This window comes from Salmo salar, chromosome ssa12 (genome assembly GCF_905237065.1).
Source record: "Salmo salar chromosome ssa12, Ssal_v3.1, whole genome shotgun sequence".
Taxonomy (NCBI): domain Eukaryota; kingdom Metazoa; phylum Chordata; class Actinopteri; order Salmoniformes; family Salmonidae; genus Salmo; species Salmo salar.
Window position 1 is genome coordinate 6,795,001 of NC_059453.1, and position 18,205 is coordinate 6,813,205.

General features: G+C 38.9%; 1 protein-coding gene across 1 annotated transcript in view; it reads left to right on the forward strand.

The window, feature by feature from the left end:
• Window positions 1-18,205, forward strand: part of LOC106593331 (protein sidekick-1) — a 607,750-nt gene that overhangs the window by 207,912 nt on the left and 381,633 nt on the right. The window contains 3 exon segments of the mRNA XM_045692043.1: window positions 2,993-3,149; window positions 15,063-15,169; window positions 15,559-15,706. Coding sequence (XP_045547999.1) covers window positions 2,993-3,149; window positions 15,063-15,169; window positions 15,559-15,706 — 412 coding nt within the window.

Genomic DNA, 18,205 nt, shown 5'->3' on the forward strand with positions numbered 1-18,205 from the left:
CGAAACACATTTCACAAACTGTAGGCCTACCGAAACACATTTCACAAACTGTAGGCCTACCGAAACACATTTCACAAACTGTAGGCCTACCGAAACACATTTCACAAACTGTAGGCCTACCGAAACACATTTCACAAACTATAGGTCTACCGAAACACATTTCACAAACTATAGGTCTACCTAAACTAATTTCACAAACTAGGTCTACCTAAACTAATTTCACAAACTAGGTCTACCGAAACTAATTTCACAAACTAGGTCTACCTAAACTAATTTCACAAACTAGGTCTACCTAAACTAATTTCACAAACTAGGTCTACCGAAACTCATTTCACAAACTAGGTCTACCTAAACTAATTTCACAAACTAGGTCTACCGAAACTCATTTCACAAACTAGGTCTACCTAAACTAATTTCACAAACTAGGTCTACCGAAACTAATTTCACAAACTAGGTCTACCGAAACACATTTCACAAACTTCTAGATTTCTTTGTCGTATCTGGAAGAGCAGATTCTACTGTTTCTATGACATTTTCCTTTGTCAAATAACTGTCAAAATTCCAGAGGTGCAGCTCTCTATTTCCAAATGTCCCTTTTTCCCCAGAATATCCTCTCTGTCCATGTGTGATTATTCTGCCCATAGCATATATGTATTTATTACACTGTTACAATGTTGATGTGTCATTGGCTGGAAGTGTTTTTGAAAATAGGCAGTAGGCCTACGTTTTCCTCTAGAATTATCCAGAACATGTCCTTGACTCTAAACTAATAACTGTTGTTGTTATATGTTTCACCATTATTTCTCCATGCAATTCATACTTTATCTATCAGCACTATCTATCAACACTATCTATCAGCACTATCTAGCAACACTATCTATCAGCACTATCTATCAGCACTATCTATCAGCACTATCAACCCTATATATCAAAACTATCTATCAACACTATCTATCAGCACTATCTATCAACACTATCTATCAACACTATCTATCAGCACTATCTATCAACACTATCTATCAGCACTATCTATCAGCACTATCTATCAGCACTATCTATCAACACTATCTATCAGCACTATCTATCAGCACTATCTATCAGCACTATCTATCAACACTATCTATCAGCACTATCTATCAACCCTATATATCAACACTATCTATCAGCACTATCTATCAACACTATCTATCAACACTATCCATCAGCACTATCCATCAACACTATCTATCAGCACTATCTATCACCACTATCTATCACCACTATCTATCAACACTATCTATCACCACTATCTATCAGCACTATCTATCAACCCTATCTATCAGCACTATCTATCAACCCTATATATCAACACTATCTATCAGCACTATATATCAACACTATCTATCGGCACTATCTATCAACACTATCTATCAACACTATATATCAACACTATCTATTAACACTATCTATCAGCACTATCTATCAACACTATCTATCAGCACTATCTATCAACACTATCTATCAGCACTATCTATCAACCCTATCTATCGGCACTATCTATCAACACTATCTATCAACACTATCTATCAGCACTATCTATCAACACTATCTATCAACACTATATATCAACACTATATATCAACACTATCAACCCTATCTATCAGCACTATCTATCAGCACTATCTATCAGCACTATCTATCAACACTATCTATCAACACTATCTATCAACACTATATATCAACACTATCAACCCTATCTATCAGCACTATCTATCAACACTATCTATCAGCACTATCTATCAACACTATATATCAACACTATCTATCAACACTATCTATCAGCACTATCAACACTATCTATCAGCACTATCTATCAACACTATCTATCAACACTATCTATCAGCACTATCTATCAACACTATATATCAACACTATCTATCAGCACTATCTATCAGCACTATCTATCAGCACTATCTATCAGCACTATCTATCAACACTATCTATCAGCACTATCTATCAACACTATATATCAACACTATCTATCAGCACTATCTATCAACACTATATATCAACACTATCAACCCTATCTATCAGCACTATCTATCAGCACTATCTATCAACACTATATATCAACACTATCTATCAACACTATCTATCAACACTATATATCAACACTATCAACCCTATCTATCAGCACTATCTATCAACACTATCTATCAGCACTATCTATCAACACTATATATCAACACTATTTATCAACACTATATATCAACACTATCAACCCTATCTATCAGCACTATCTATCAGCACTATCTATCAACACTATCTATCAGCACTATCTATCAACACTATCTATCAACACTATCTATCAGCACTATCAACACTATCTATCAGCACTATCTATCAACACTATCTATCAACACTATCTATCAGCACTATCTATCAGCACTATCTATCAGCACTATCTATCAACACTCTCTATCAACACTATCAACACTATCTATCAACACTATCAACACTATCTATCAACACTCTCTATCAACACTATCAACACTATCTATCAACACTATCTATCAACACTATCTATCAGCACTATCTATATCAGCACTATCTATCAACACTATCTATCAGGCGTTGGTGCTTTATGTTTGCTGCACCTGGTGGGTTGATATGCATCTGATGCCTCAGAGGACCTCAACGTTCTCAACGTTCTCTAGTGGGAAGTTACGGGCTGAAAGGCCAAGCACTTCTAGTGTTAAGGGATATTGTGTGTAGATGGGCGAGGTATTTTTTTTAAATGAAGACATTTTTATTTTAGGGTCTAACACAACAAAATGTGGAAAAAGGTAAAAGGGTGGGAATATTTCTGAAGACACTGTACATATAACCTGTAGATTGTTTCATGTCCATGTTTTGACTTATAAATGATTTTAAATTCAAGCTGAATTAAATATTTATTCTCTCCTCTTCTCTCCTCCCGTCTCCCCTCCACCCCCCTCTTCTCATCCTCCAGATGTAGCTCCATATTTCCGTGTGACTCCAGGCCAGGTCCAGACCCATCTAGAGGGTAACAGGCTGGTACTGACCTGTCTGGCTGAAGGCTCCTGGCCTCTACAGTACCGATGGATCCTCAACAACACAGACATCACACACTTCTCTCCACTATACACGTAAATATACCTTAAATATACCTTATATAATATACTGTACCTCTCTACCTGCTTCTCTCCACTATACACGTAAATATACCTTAAATATACCTTATATAATATACTGTACCTCTCTACCTCCTTCTCTCCACTATAGATGTAGATATACCTATATATAATATACCAATCTCTATAGATATACCTATATATAATATACCTCTCCCTATAGATATACCTATATATAATATACCTATCTCTATAGATATACCTATATATAATATACCTATCTCTATAGATATACCTATATATAATATACCTATCTCTATAAATATACCTATATATAATATACCTCTCTCTATAGATATACCTATATATAATATACCTCTCTCTATAGATATACCTATATATAATATACCTCTCTCTATAGATATACCTTTATATAATATACCTCTCTCTATAGATATACCTTTATATAATATACCTCTCTCTATAGATATACCTATATATAATATACCTCTCTCTATAGATATACCTATATATAATATACCTCTCTCTATAGATATACCTTTATATAATATACCTATCTCTATAGATATACCTATATATAATATACCTCTCCCTATAGATATACCTATATATAATATACCTCTCTATAGATATACCTATATATAATATACCTCTCTCTATAGATATACCTATATATAATATACCTATCTCTATAGATATACCTATATATAATCTACCTCTCCCTATAGATATACCTATATATAATATACCTCTCTCTATAGATATACCTATATATAATATACCTCTCTCTATAGATATACCTATATATAATATACCTATCTCTATAGATATACCTATATATAATATACCTATCTCTATAGATATACCTATATATAATATACCTCTTCCTATAGATATACCTATATATAATATACCTATCTCTATAGATATACCTATATATAATATACCTCTCTATATAAATATACCTATATATAATATACCTATCTCTATAGATATACGTATATATAATATACCTCTCTCTATAGATATACCTATATATAATATACCTTTCTCTATAGATATACCTATATATAATATACCTTTCTCTATAGATATACCTTTATATAATATACCTCTCTATATTAATATACCTAAATATAATATACCTCTCTCTAGAAATATACCTATATATAATATAACTCTCTCTATAGATATACCTATATATAATATACCTCTCTCTATAGATATACCTATATATAATATACCTCTCTCTATAGATATACCTTTATATAATATACCTCTCTATATTAATATACCTAAATATAATATACCTCTCTCTATAGATATACCTATATATAATATACCTCTCTCTATAGATGTACCTATATATAATATACCTCTATCTATTAATGTACCTATATATAATATACCTTTCTCTATACATGTACCTATATATAATATACCTCTATCTATTAATATACCTATATACAATATACCTCTCTCTAATTAATATACCCATATATAATATACCTTTCTCTATACATTTACCTATATATAATATACCTCTCTCTATTAATGTACCTATGTATAATATGCCTATATATAATATGCCTATATATTTAAAATACTTATATATAATATACCTATATATAATATGCCCATATACAACATACCTATAGATAATATACCTATATATAATATGCCTATATATAATATATCTATATATAATATTCCTATATATAATATGCCTATATATTTAATATACTTATATATAATATACCTATATATAATATACCTATATGTAATATACCTATATATGATATACCTATATATGATATACCTATATATGATATGCCTATATATAATATGCCTATACATAATATACCTATACTTAATATACCTATATTTAATATGCCTATCTATAATATACCTATATATTTAATATACCTATATTTAATATGCCTACTGTGGGGGGGAAAAGTATTTGATCCCCTGCTGATTTTGTTCATTTTCCCACTTACAAAGAAATGATCAGTCTATAATTTTAATGGTAGCTTTATTTGAACAGTGAGAGACAGAATAACAACAAAAAAATCCAGAAAAATGCATGTCAAAAATGTTATAAAATGATTTGCATTTTAATGGGGGAAATAAGTATTTGACCCCTCTGCAAAACATGACTTAGTACTTGGTGGCAAAACCCTTGTTGGCAATCACAGAGGTCAGACGTTTCTTGTAGTTGGCCACCAGGTTTGCACACATCTCTGGAGAGATTTTGTCCCACTCCTCTTCTCCAAGTCATTAAAGTTTCGAGGCTGACGTTTGGCAACTCGAACCTTCAGCTCCCTCCACAGATTTTCTATGGGATTAAGGTCTGGAGACTGGCTAGGCCACTCCAGGACCTTAATGTGCTTCTTCTTGAGCCACTCCTTTGTTGCCTTGGCCGTGTGTTTTGGGTCATTGTCATGCTGGAATACCCATCCACGACCCATTTTCAATGCCCTGGCTGAGGGAAGGATGTTCTCACCCAAGATTAGACGGTACATGGCCCCGTCCATCGTCCCTTTGATGCGGTGAAGTTGTCCTGTCCCCTTAGCAGAAAAACACCCCCAAAGCATAATGTTTCCACCTCCATGTTTAACGGTGGAGATGGTGTTCTTGGGGTCATAGGCAGCATTCCTCCTCCTCCAAACACGGCGAGTTGAGTTGATGCCAAAGAGCTCCATTTTGGTCTCATCTGACCACAACACTTTCACCCAGTTGTCCTCTGAATCATTCAGATGTTCATTGGCAAACTTCAAACGGGCATGTATATGTGCTTTCTTGAGCAGGGGGACCTTGCGGGCGCTGCAGGATTGCAGTCCTTCACGGCGTAGTGTGTTACCAATTGTTTTCTTGGTGACTATGGTCCCAGCTGCCTTGAGATCATTGACAAGGTCCTCCCGTGTAGTTCTGGGCTGATTCCTCACCGTTCTCATGATCATTGCAACTCCACGAGGTGAGATCTTGCATGGAGCCCCAGGCCGAGGGAGATTGACAGTTCTTTTGTGTTTCTTCCATTTGCAAATAATCGCATCAAATGTTGTCACCTTCTCACCAAGCTGCTTGGCGATGGTCTTGTAGCCCATTCCAGCATTGTGTAGGTCTACAATCTTGTCCCTGACATCCTTGGAGAGCTCTTTGGTCTTGGCCATGGTGGAGAGTTTGGAATCTGATTGATTGATTGCTTCTGTGGACAGGTGTCTTTTTTACAGGTAACAAGCTGCAGTTAGGAGCACTCCCTTTAAGAGTGTGCTCCTAATCTCAGCTTGTTACCTGTATAAAAGACACCTGGGAGCCAGAAATCTTTCTGATTGAGAGGGGGTCAAATACTTATTTCCCTCATTAAAATGCAAATCAATTTATAACATTTTTGACATGCGTTTTTCTGGATTTGTTTGTTGTTATTCTGTCTCTCACTGTTCAAATAAACCTACCATTAAAATTATAGACTGATCATTTCTTTGTCAGTGGGCAAACATACAAAATCAGCAGGGGATCAAATACTTTCTTCCCCCACTGTATATATAATATGCCTCTCTCTACCCGTAAATGTCTTCTTCATACTTTATTTTACTAACTTGAGAAACCTGAGAGCAACTTTTGTCTGATGTCAATGTGCATGATTGACTCAGATGTCTGTGGTAGTGTGTATATCAGCAGTCAGCATTCATCCTGTACTCTCCATGTCATCCTCCTGTCTTCCCCTCTCTCCCCGGAGTGGTAAACATGATCTATCAGATAATAATATATACATGAAGATATTTCTCTATATATAATGTGTTGTGGGATGTATAATAATATCTATATATATGAACACTCTCCTGTCTGTCTCAGCTCTCACACACTCTGAGCTTTTATCTCTTTCCTCATGGAGTGTTGACATGAGACGAGACAATGTGTTAAAAGGCGAAGGTAGACAGAAGGCAGATGCAGGGCAATAACTGCTGCTAGAACAAAGTCTAAGACAAACACAATTCCAGACACACTCCTGCCTGCACTCACACATACAGACGGACACACACCACTGCAAACTCAAAGACTGACTCTTCAACTCCAGCGAGGTCTGGGTGTTGTTGACTAAGCTTCCCTCTCTCATTTACACTACAGGAGGGTTTGGGGGATCGATAGGACCACCACGATGTCTGGGTGTTGTTGACTAAGCTTCCCTCTCTCATTTACACTACAGGAGGGTTTGGGGGATCGATAGGACCACCACGATGTCTGGGTGTTGTTGACTAAGCTTCCCTCTCTCATTTACACTACAGGAGGGTTTGGGGGATCGATAGGACCACCACGATGTCTGGGTGTTGTTGACTAAGCTTCCCTCTCTCATTTACACTACAGGAGGGTTTGGGGGATCGATAGGACCACCACGATGTCTGGGTGTTGTTGACTAAGCTTCCCTCGCTCCAATCGTGCTGTGATACATTACTGCTTTTTACATCACTCACCCATAGAGTATGGAACATACACACAAAGAGAGAGAGAGATGGAGAGAGATTGAGAGAGAGAGAGAGAGAGAGATGAAGAGAGAGAGAGATGAAGAGAGAGAGAGATGGAGAGAGAGAGATGGAGAGAGAGAGAGATGAAGAGAGAGAGAGATGGAGAGAGAGAGAGATAGAGAGATTGAGAGAGAGAGAGAGAGAGAGATGAAGAGAGAGAGAGATGAAGAGAGAGAGAGATGGAGAGAGAGAGAGATGGAGAGAGAGAGAGATGAAGAGAGAGAGAGATGGAGAGAGAGAGAGATGGAGAGAGAGAAGAGGGAGGGGAGAGGGAAGAGGGACAGAGAGAGAGAGAGAGAGAGGGGGAAGAGGGACAGAGAGAGAGAGAGAGAGAGAGAGAGAGAGATAGAAAGAGAGAGAAAGGGGAGAGAGAGAGATGGAAAGAGAATGCACACACACCCTTTCTCTCTGTTTCTGCGGGGGAATGACCCAGCAGTTTGTAGCCATGTATTGATTGAGATGGTAAGTGGTATTCTGTATCGGACGTTAGAACAACAACACAATGACGCTGGGTGTATTATGATGTCACGGCTGTTTCAGGACTTTTCAAAGTTAAGGCCCAAATTGTGTTGGAAATGTTTAGAAAACATCTGTTTGGGGATGTAAGAGGACCTATTTGGGAATTAAGGATGGCTTTAGATTGACCATTTTAGGATAGAGTTAGTTTCAAAATATTATGACTATGTTAGTTTGACAATGTTAGGTTAGAGTTAGTTAGATAATATTATGACTATGTTAGTTTTACAATGTTAGGTTAGAATTAGTTACAAAATATTATGACTACGTTAGTTTGACAATGTTAGGTTAGAGTTAGTTAGATAATATTATGATATAGTTAGTTAGACAATGTTAGAATAGAGTTAGTTAGATAATATTATGATATACATAGTTTGACAATGTTAGGTTAGAATTAGTTACAAAATATTATGACTATGTTAGTTTGACAATGTTAGAATAGAGTTAGTTAGATAATATTATGATATACTTAGTTTGACAATGTTAGGTTATAATTAGTTTCAAAATATTATGACTATGTTAGTTTGACAATGTTAGAATAGAGTTAGTTAGACAATGTTAGAATAGAGTTAGTTTGACAATATTATGACTCTGTTAGTTTGACAATGTTAGGTTAGAGTTAGTTAGATAATATTATGATATAGTTAGTTAGACAATGTTAGAATAGAGTTAGTTTGATAATGTTATGATATAGTTAGTTAGACAATGTTAGAATAGAGTTAGTTTGACAATGTTAGGATAGTAAGTTAGACAGTTTTTAAGGATAGAATTGACAATGTTTGGGCATATTGTCACAACAGCCCAGTTAGACAATGTTAAGATAGAGTTAGTTTGACAATGTTATGATATAGTTAGTTTGACAATGTTATGATATAGTTAGTTTGACAATGTTAGAATATAGTTAGTTTGACAATGTTAGGATAGAGTTAGTTAAACAATGTTAGAATAGAGTTAGCTTGACAATGTTAGGATAGAGTTAGTTAGACAATGTTAGAATAGAGTTAGTTAGACAATGTTAGAATAGAGTTAGTTTGACAATGTTAGGATAGAGTTAGTTTGACAATATTGTGACTATGTTAGTTTGACAATGCTAGGTTAGAGTTAGTTACAAAATATTATGACTATGTTAGTTTGACAATGTTAGGTTAGAATTAGTTACAAAATATTATGACTATGTTAGTTTGACAATGTTAGAATAGAGTTAGTTAGACAATGTTAGGATAGAGTTAGTTAAACAATGTTAGAATAGAGTTAGCTTGACAATGTTAGGATAGAGTTAGTTAGACAATGTTAGAATAGAGTTAGTTAGACAATGTTAGAATAGAGTTAGTTTGACAATGTTAGGATAGAGTTAGTTTGACAATATTGTGACTATGTTAGTTTGACAATGCTAGGTTAGAGTTAGTTACAAAATATTATGACTATGTTAGTTTGACAATGTTAGGTTAGAATTAGTTACAAAATATTATGACTATGTTAGTTTGACAATGTTAGAATAGAGTTAGTTAGACAATGTTAGAATAGAGTTAGCTTGACAATGTTAGGATAGGGTAGTTAGACAATGTTAGGATAGAGTTAGTTAAACAATGTTAGAATAGAGTTAGCTTGACAATGTTAGGATAGGGTAGTTAGACAATGTTAGGATAGAGTTAGTTAAACAATGTTAGAATGGAGTTAGCTTGACAATGTTAGGATAGGGTAGTTAGACAATGTTAGGATAGAGTTAGTTTGACAATGTTATGATATAGTTAGACAATGTTAGAATAGAGTTAGTTAGACAATGTTAGGATACAGTTAGACAGTTGTAGGATAGAATTGACAATGTATGGCCACAACAGCCCAGTTCAACAGCAGTGTAATGATTGTAATGAACTGTCAGTAGAGATGCTGTTCCTCCAGTGATGCTCCAGTCTGAAGCTGATACATCACTGTGTCTGTTGTTGACAACATCACAAGGACATGCTGGCTGGAATATTTGGCTGTGTGTGTGTGTTTGGCTGTGTGTGTTTGTTGGTGTGTGTGTGTGTTTGGCTGTGTGTGTTTGTTGGTGTGTGTGTGTGTTTGGCTGTGTGTGTTTGTTGGTGTGTGTGTGTGTTTGGCTGTGTGTGTTTGTTGGTGTGTGTGTGTGTTTGGCTGTGTGTGTTTGGCTGTGTGTGTTTGGCTGTGTGTGTGTGTTTGGCTGTGTGTGTTTGTTGGTGTGTGTGTGTGTTTGGCTGTGTGTGTTTGTTGGTGTGTGTGTGTGTTTGGCTGTGTGTGTTTGTTGGTGTGTGTGTGTGTTTGGCTGTGTGTGTTTGTTGGTGTGTGTGAATGTGTTTGGCTGTGTGTGTTTGTTGGTGTGTGTGTGTGTTTGGCTGTGTGTGTTTGTTGGTGTGTGTGTGTGTTTGGCTGTGTGTGTTTGTTGGTGTGTGTGTGTGTTTGGCTGTGTGTGTTTGTTGGTGTGTGTGTGTGTTTGGCTGTGTGTGTTTGTTGGTGTGTGTGTGTGTTTGGCTGTGTGTGTTTGTTGGTGTGTGTGTGTGTTTGGCTGTGTGTGTTTGTTGGTGTGTGTGTGTGTGTGTTTGGCTGTGTGTGTTTGTTGGTGTGTGTGTGTGTGTGTTTGGCTGTGTGTGTTTGTTGGTGTGTGTGTGTGTTTGGCTGTGTGTGTTTGTTGGTGTGTGTGTGTGTGTGTGTGTGTGTGTGTGTGTGTGTGTGTGTGTGTTTGTTGGTGTGTGTGTGTGTTTCATCCAGGTTGGATGTAATGGGGTTTTAATGGGCAGTGCCACTCTAATGGGCAACCTGGCATCGGGCAGTAGACACACACACACACACACACACACACACACACACACACACACACACACACACACACACACACACACACACACACACACACCACAGACACACACGTACACACCTCCGCATCCCCATCTGTCCCTCTTTAGGAGTACAGTTCACACATTCTCTCCTCTTCCTCTCTTCTCTTTCTCTCTTCTCTTCCTCTCTTCTCTTTCTCTCTTCTCTTTCTCTCTATGTCTGTCTCCTCCAAGGTCATACACATCACCATTCCAGTCTTTTTCACCTATTTCTCTCTCTCTATTTCTCTGTCTCCAATCACAACACAATACACTATAACTCCCTCCTAACTGTAGAGTATAATTCTCTCTGTCTCCCCTCACAACACAATACACTATAACTCCCTCCTAACTGTAGAGTATAATTCTCTCTGTCTCCCCTCACAACACAATACACTATAACTCCCTCCTAACTGTAGAGTATAATTCTCTCTGTCTCCCCTCACAACACAACACAATACACTATAACTCCCTCCTAACTGTAGAGTATAATTCTCTCTGTCTCCCCTCACAACACAACACAATACACTATAACTCCCTCCTAACTGTAGAGTATAATTCTCTCTGTCTCCCCTCACAACACAACACAATACACTATAACTCCCTCCTAACTGTAGAGTATAATTCTCTCTGTCTCCCCTCACAACACAACACAATACACTATAACTCCCTCCTAACTGTAGAGTATAATTCTCTCTGTCTCCCCTCACAACACAATACACTATAACTCCCTCCTAACTGTAGAGTATAATTCTCTCTGTCTCCCCTCACAACACAATACACTATAACTCCCTCCTAACTGTAGAGTATAATTCTCTCTGTCTCCCCTCACAACACAAATACACTATAACTCCCTCCTAACTGTAGAGTATAATTCTCTCTGTCTCCCCTCACAACACAATACACTATAACTCCCTCCTAACTGTAGAGTATAATTCTCTCTGTCTCCCCTCACAACACAATACACTATAACTCCCTCCTAACTGTAGAGTATAATTCTCTCTGTCTCCCCTCACAACACAATACACTATAACTCCCTCCTAACTGTAGAGTATAATTCTCTCTGTCTCCCCTCACAACACAATACACTATAACTCCCTCCTAACTGTAGAGTATAATTCTCTCTGTCTCCCCTCACAACACAATACACTATAACTCCCTCCTAACTGTAGAGTATAATTCTCTCTGTCTCCCCTCACAACACAACACAATACACTATAACTCCCTCCTAACTGTAGAGTATAATTCTCTCTGTCTCCCCTCACAACACAATACACTATAACTCCCTCCTAACTGTAGAGTATAATTCTCTCTGTCTCCCCTCACAACACAACACAATACACTATAACTCCCTCCTAACTGTAGAGTATAATTCTCTCTGTCTCCCCTCACAACACAATACACTATAACTCCCTCCTAACTGTAGAGTATAATTCTCTCTGTCTCCCCTCACAACACAACACAATACACTATAACTCCCTCCTAACTGTAGAGTATAATTCTCTCTGTCTCCCCTCACAACACAACACAATACACTATAACTCCCTCCTAACTGTAGAGTATAATTCTCTCTGTCTCCCCTCACAACACAAACATACACTATAACTCCCTCCTAACTGTAGAGTATAATTCTCTCTGTCTCCCCTCACAACACAATACACTATAACTCCCTCCTAACTGTAGAGTATAATTCTCTCTGTCTCCCCTCACAACACAATACACTATAACTCCCTCCTAACTGTAGAGTATAATTCTCTCTGTCTCCCCTCACAACACAATACACTATAACTCCCTCCTAACTGTAGAGTATAATTCTCTCTGTCTCCCCTCACAACACAACACAATACACTATAACTCCCTCCTAACTGTAGAGTATAATTCTCTCTGTCTCCCCTCACAACACAATACACTATAACTCCCTCCTAACTGTAGAGTATAATTCTCTCTGTCTCCCCTCACAACACAATACACTATAACTCCCTCCTAACTGTAGAGTATAATTCTCTCTGTCTCCCCTCACAACACAACACAATACACTATAACTCCCTCCTAACTGTAGAGTATAATTCTCTCTGTCTCCCCTCACAACACAATACACTATAACTCCCTCCTAACTGTAGAGTATAATTCTCTCTGTCTCCCCTCACAACACAACACAATACACTATAACTCCCTCCTAACTGTAGAGTATAATTCTCTCTGTCTCCCCTCACAACACAACACAATACACTATAACTCCCTCCTAACTGTAGAGTATAATTCTCTCTGTCTCCCCTCACAACACAATACACTATAACTCCCTCCTAACTGTAGAGTATAATTCTCTCTGTCTCCCCTCACAACACAATACACTATAACTCCCTCCTAACTGTAGAGTATAATTCTCTCTGTCTCCCCTCACAACACAACACAATACACTATAACTCCCTCCTAACTGTAGAGTATAATTCTCTCTGTCTCCCCTCACAATACAATACACTATAACTCCCTCCTAACTGTAGAGTATAATTCTCTCTGTCTCCCCTCACAACACAATACACTATAACTCCCTCCTAACTGTAGAGTATAATTCTCTCTGTCTCCCCTCACAACACAACACAATACACTATAACTCCCTCCTAACTGTAGAGTATAATTCTCTCTGTCTCCCCTCACAACACAATACACTATAACTCCCTCCTAACTGTAGAGTATAATTCTCTCTGTCTCCTCTCACAATACAATACACTATAACTCCCTCCTAACTGTAGAGTATAATTCTCTCTGTCTCCTCTCACAACACAATACACTATAACTCCCTCCTAACTGTAGAGTATAATTCTCTCTGTCTCCCCTCACAACACAATACACTATAACTCCCTCCTAACTGTAGAGTATAATTCTCTCTGTCTCCCCTCACAACACAACTACACTATAACTCCCTCCTAACTGTAGAGTATAATTCTCTCTGTCTCCCCTCACAACACAACACAATACACTATAACTCCCTCCTAACTGTAGAGTATAATTCTCTCTGTCTCCCCTCACAACACAATACACTATAACTCCCTCCTAACTGTAGAGTATAATTCTCTCTGTCTCCCCTCACAACACAACACAATACACTATAACTCCCTCCTAACTGTAGAGTATAATTCTCTCTGTCTCCCCTCACAACACAATACACTATAACTCCCTCCTAACTGTAGAGTATAATTCTCTCTGTCTCCCCTCACAACACAATACACTATAACTCCCTCCTAACTGTAGAGTATAATTCTCTCTGTCTCCCCTCACAACACAATACAATACACTATAACTCCCTCCTAACTGTAGAGTTTAATTCTCTCTGTCTCCCCTCACAACACAATACACTATAACTCCCTCCTAACTGTAGAGTATAATTCTCTCTGTCTCCCCTCACAACACAACACAATACACTATAACTCCCTCCTAACTGTAGAGTATAATTCTCTCTGTCTCCTCTCACAACACAATACACTATAACTCCCTCCTAACTGTAGAGTTTAATTCTCTCTGTCTCCCCTCACAACACAATACACTATAACTCCCTCCTAACTGTAGAGTATAATTCTCTCTGTCTCCTCTCACAACACAATACACTATAACTCCCTCCTAACTGTAGAGTATAATTCTCTCTGTCTCCCCTCACAACACAACACAATACACTATAACTCCCTCCTAACTGTAGAGTATAATTCTCTCTTCCTGTAGATTATACCTCTTGCTCTTCTCTCTCTGTCTTCTCTCTCTCTCTCTCGCTCTCTCTTTCTCTCCCTCTCTCTCCCTCTCTCTCTCTCTCTCTCTCACTCACTCACTCACTCACTCACTCACTCACTCACTCACTCACTCACTCACTCACTCACTCACTCACTCACTCACTCACTCACTCACTCACTCACTCACTCACTCACTCACTCACTCACTCACTCACTCACTCACTCACTCACTCTCTTCACCCAGTCCTCTCTCTCGCTAGGTATGTTGTCCCAGAGGTAATGACACTGTGGTGTTTCACCCAGTCCTCTCTCTTTCTCTAGGTATGTTATCCCAGAGGTCAGGAGGTCAGATGCTGGGGTGTATCAGTGTGTGGTCAGGAACAGAATGGGAGCCCTGTTACAGAGGAGATCTGAGTTGCAGGTCGCCTGTAAGTACACACACACACCTCTCTCTCTTTCTCTCTTTCTCTCTCTCTTTATATTTATCTCTCTTTATCTCTATCTCTCTCTATCGCTCTCGCTCTCTCTTTATCTCTGCATCTCTCTTTATCTCTCTCTTTATCTCTCTTTATCTCTCTCTCTGCATCTCTCTCTTTATCTCTCTCTCTCTTTATCTCTCTCTCTCTTTATCTCTCTCTCTCTTTATCTCTCTCTATCTCTATCGCTCTCGCTCTCTCTTTAGTCTCTATCTCTCTCTCTATCGCTCTTGCTCTCTATCTCTGCATCTCTCTTTATCTCTCTTTATCTCTCTCTCTTTATCTCTCTCTCTTTATCTCTCTCTCTCTCTTTATCTCTCTCTCTCTCTTTATCTCTCTAGTCATGGGTATCTTTTCTGGTGAGGAGCAGCGTCGTACGGTCAGTGTTGGTCGAGCTGCGGTCCTGAACACTCCAACCGTCAGCTGCTTCCCGAGACCGCAGGTCACCTGGTACAGAGACGGTCACAAGATAATCCCCAGCAACAGAGTGTGAGTACCACTACTAACTTAAACCACAATGTTCTAGTAATGCTCAAATAATGGTCAAAACACATTTTCTATTCACCATGTTAGTCAGGTAAAAAAATAACTCAATGAAGAGTCAGAGGTCAACACTTTGTGGTCTGAATGTGATTCAGTAACATATTGTTTGTAGCAGGGTTGGGACGTATCCACATTCTAACATTGTTAGTAGCAGGGTGGGGCCGTATCCACATTCTAACATTGTTAATAGCAGGGTTGGGCCATATCCACATTCTAACATTGTTAGTTGCAGGGTTGGGCCGTATCCACATTCTAACATTGTTAGTAGCAGGGTTGGGACGTATCCACATTCTAACATTGTTAGTAGCAGGGTGGGGCCGTATCCACATTCTAACATTGTTAATAGCAGGGTTGGGCCGTATCCACATTCTAACATTGTTAGTAGCAGGGTTGGGCCGTATCCACATTCTACCATTGTTAATAGCAGGGTTGGGCCGTATCCACATTCTAACATTGTTAGTAGCAGGGTTGGGACGTATCCACATTCTAACATTGTTAGTAGCAGGGTTGGGCCGTATCCACATTCTAACATTGTTAGTAGCAGGGTTGGGACGTATCCACATTCTAACATTGTTAGTAGCAGGGTGGGGCCGTATCCACATTCTAACATTGTTAATAGCAGGGTTGGGCCGTATCCACATTCTAACATTGTTAGTAGCAGGGTTGGGACGTATCCACATTCTAACATTGTTAGTAGCAGGGTGGGGCCGTATCCACATTCTAACATTGTTAATAGCAGGGTTGGGCCATATCCACATTCTAACATTGTTAGTAGCAGGGTTGGGACGTATCCACATTCTAACATTGTTAATAGCAGGGTTGGGCCGTATCCACATTCTAACATTGTTAGTTGCAGGGTTGGGACGTATCCACATTCTAACATTGTTAGTAGCAGGGTTGGGCCGTATCCACATTCTAACATTGTTAATAGCAGGGTTGGGCCGTATCCACATTCTAACATTGTTAGTAGCAGGGTTGGGCCGTATCTACATTCTAACATTGTTAGGAGCAGGGTGGGGCCGTATCCACATTCTAACATTGTTAGTAGCAGGGTTGGGCCGTATCCACATTCTAACATTGTTAATAGCAGGGTTGGGCCGTATCCACATTCTAACATTGTTAGTAGCAGGGTTGGGCCGTATCCACATTCTAACATTGTTAATAGCAGGGTTGGGCCGTATCCACATTCTAACATTGTTAATAGCAGGGTTGGGCCGTATCCACATTCTAACATTGTTAGTAGCAGGGTTGGGCCGTATCCACATTCTAACATTGTTAGTAGCAGGGTTGGGCCGTATCCACATTCTAACATTGTTAGTAGCAGGGTTGGGCCGTATCCACATTCTACCATTGTTAGTAGCAGGGTTGGGCCGTATCCACATTCTAACATTGTTAGTAGCAGGGTTGGGCCGTATCCACATTCTAACATTGTTAGTAGCAGGGTGGGGCCGTATCCACATTCTAACATTGTTAGTAGCAGGGTTGGGCCGTATCCACATTCTAACATTGTTAGTAGCAGGGTTGGGCCGTATCCACATTCTAACATTGTTAATAGCAGGGTTGGGCCGTATCCACATTCTAACATTGTTAATAGCAGGGTTGGGCCGTATCCACATTCTACCATTGTTAATAGCAGGGTTGGGCCGTATCCACATTCTAACATTGTCAGTAGCAGGGTTGGGCCGTATCCACATTCTAACATTGTTAATAGCAGGGTTGGGCCGTATCCACATTCTAACATTGTTAATAGCAGGGTTGGGTCGTATCCAACATAACTTCATTGCAAGGCCAGACAACCCAGTTCATACAGTTATACAACTATCTCAAAAGGCTACTCACACTCACACCAGGAGGGAGTTCATTGTCTCTGCTGTAATCAAGAAGCTGGAGGGGGTTGATTGTCTCTGCTGTAATCAAGAAGCTGGAGGGGGGTTGATTGTCTCTGCTGTAATCAAGAAGCTGGAGGGGGTTGATTGTCTCTGCTGTAATCAAGAAGTTAGAGGGGGTTGATTGTCTCTGCTGTAATCAAGAAGCTGGAGGGGGGTTGATTGTCTCTGAGGTAATCAAGAAGCTAGAGGGGGTTGATTGTCTCTGCTGTAATCAAGAAGCTAGAGTGGATTGAATGTCTCTGCTGTAATCAAGAAGCTAGAGGGGGTTGATTGTCTCTGCTGTAATCAAGAAGCTAGAGTGGATTGAATGTCTCTGCTGTAATCAAGAAGCTGGAGGGGGGTTGATTGTCTCTGCTGTAATCAAGAAGCTGGAGGGGGTTGATTGTCTCTGCTGTAATCAAGAAGCTGGAGGGGGTTGATTGTCTCTGCTGTAATCAAGAAGCTAGAGGGGGTTGATTGTCTCTGCTGTAATCAAGAAGCTGGAGGGGGTTGATTGTCTCTGCTGTAATCAAGAAGCTGGAGGGGGGTTGATTGTCTCTGCTGTAATCAAGAAGCT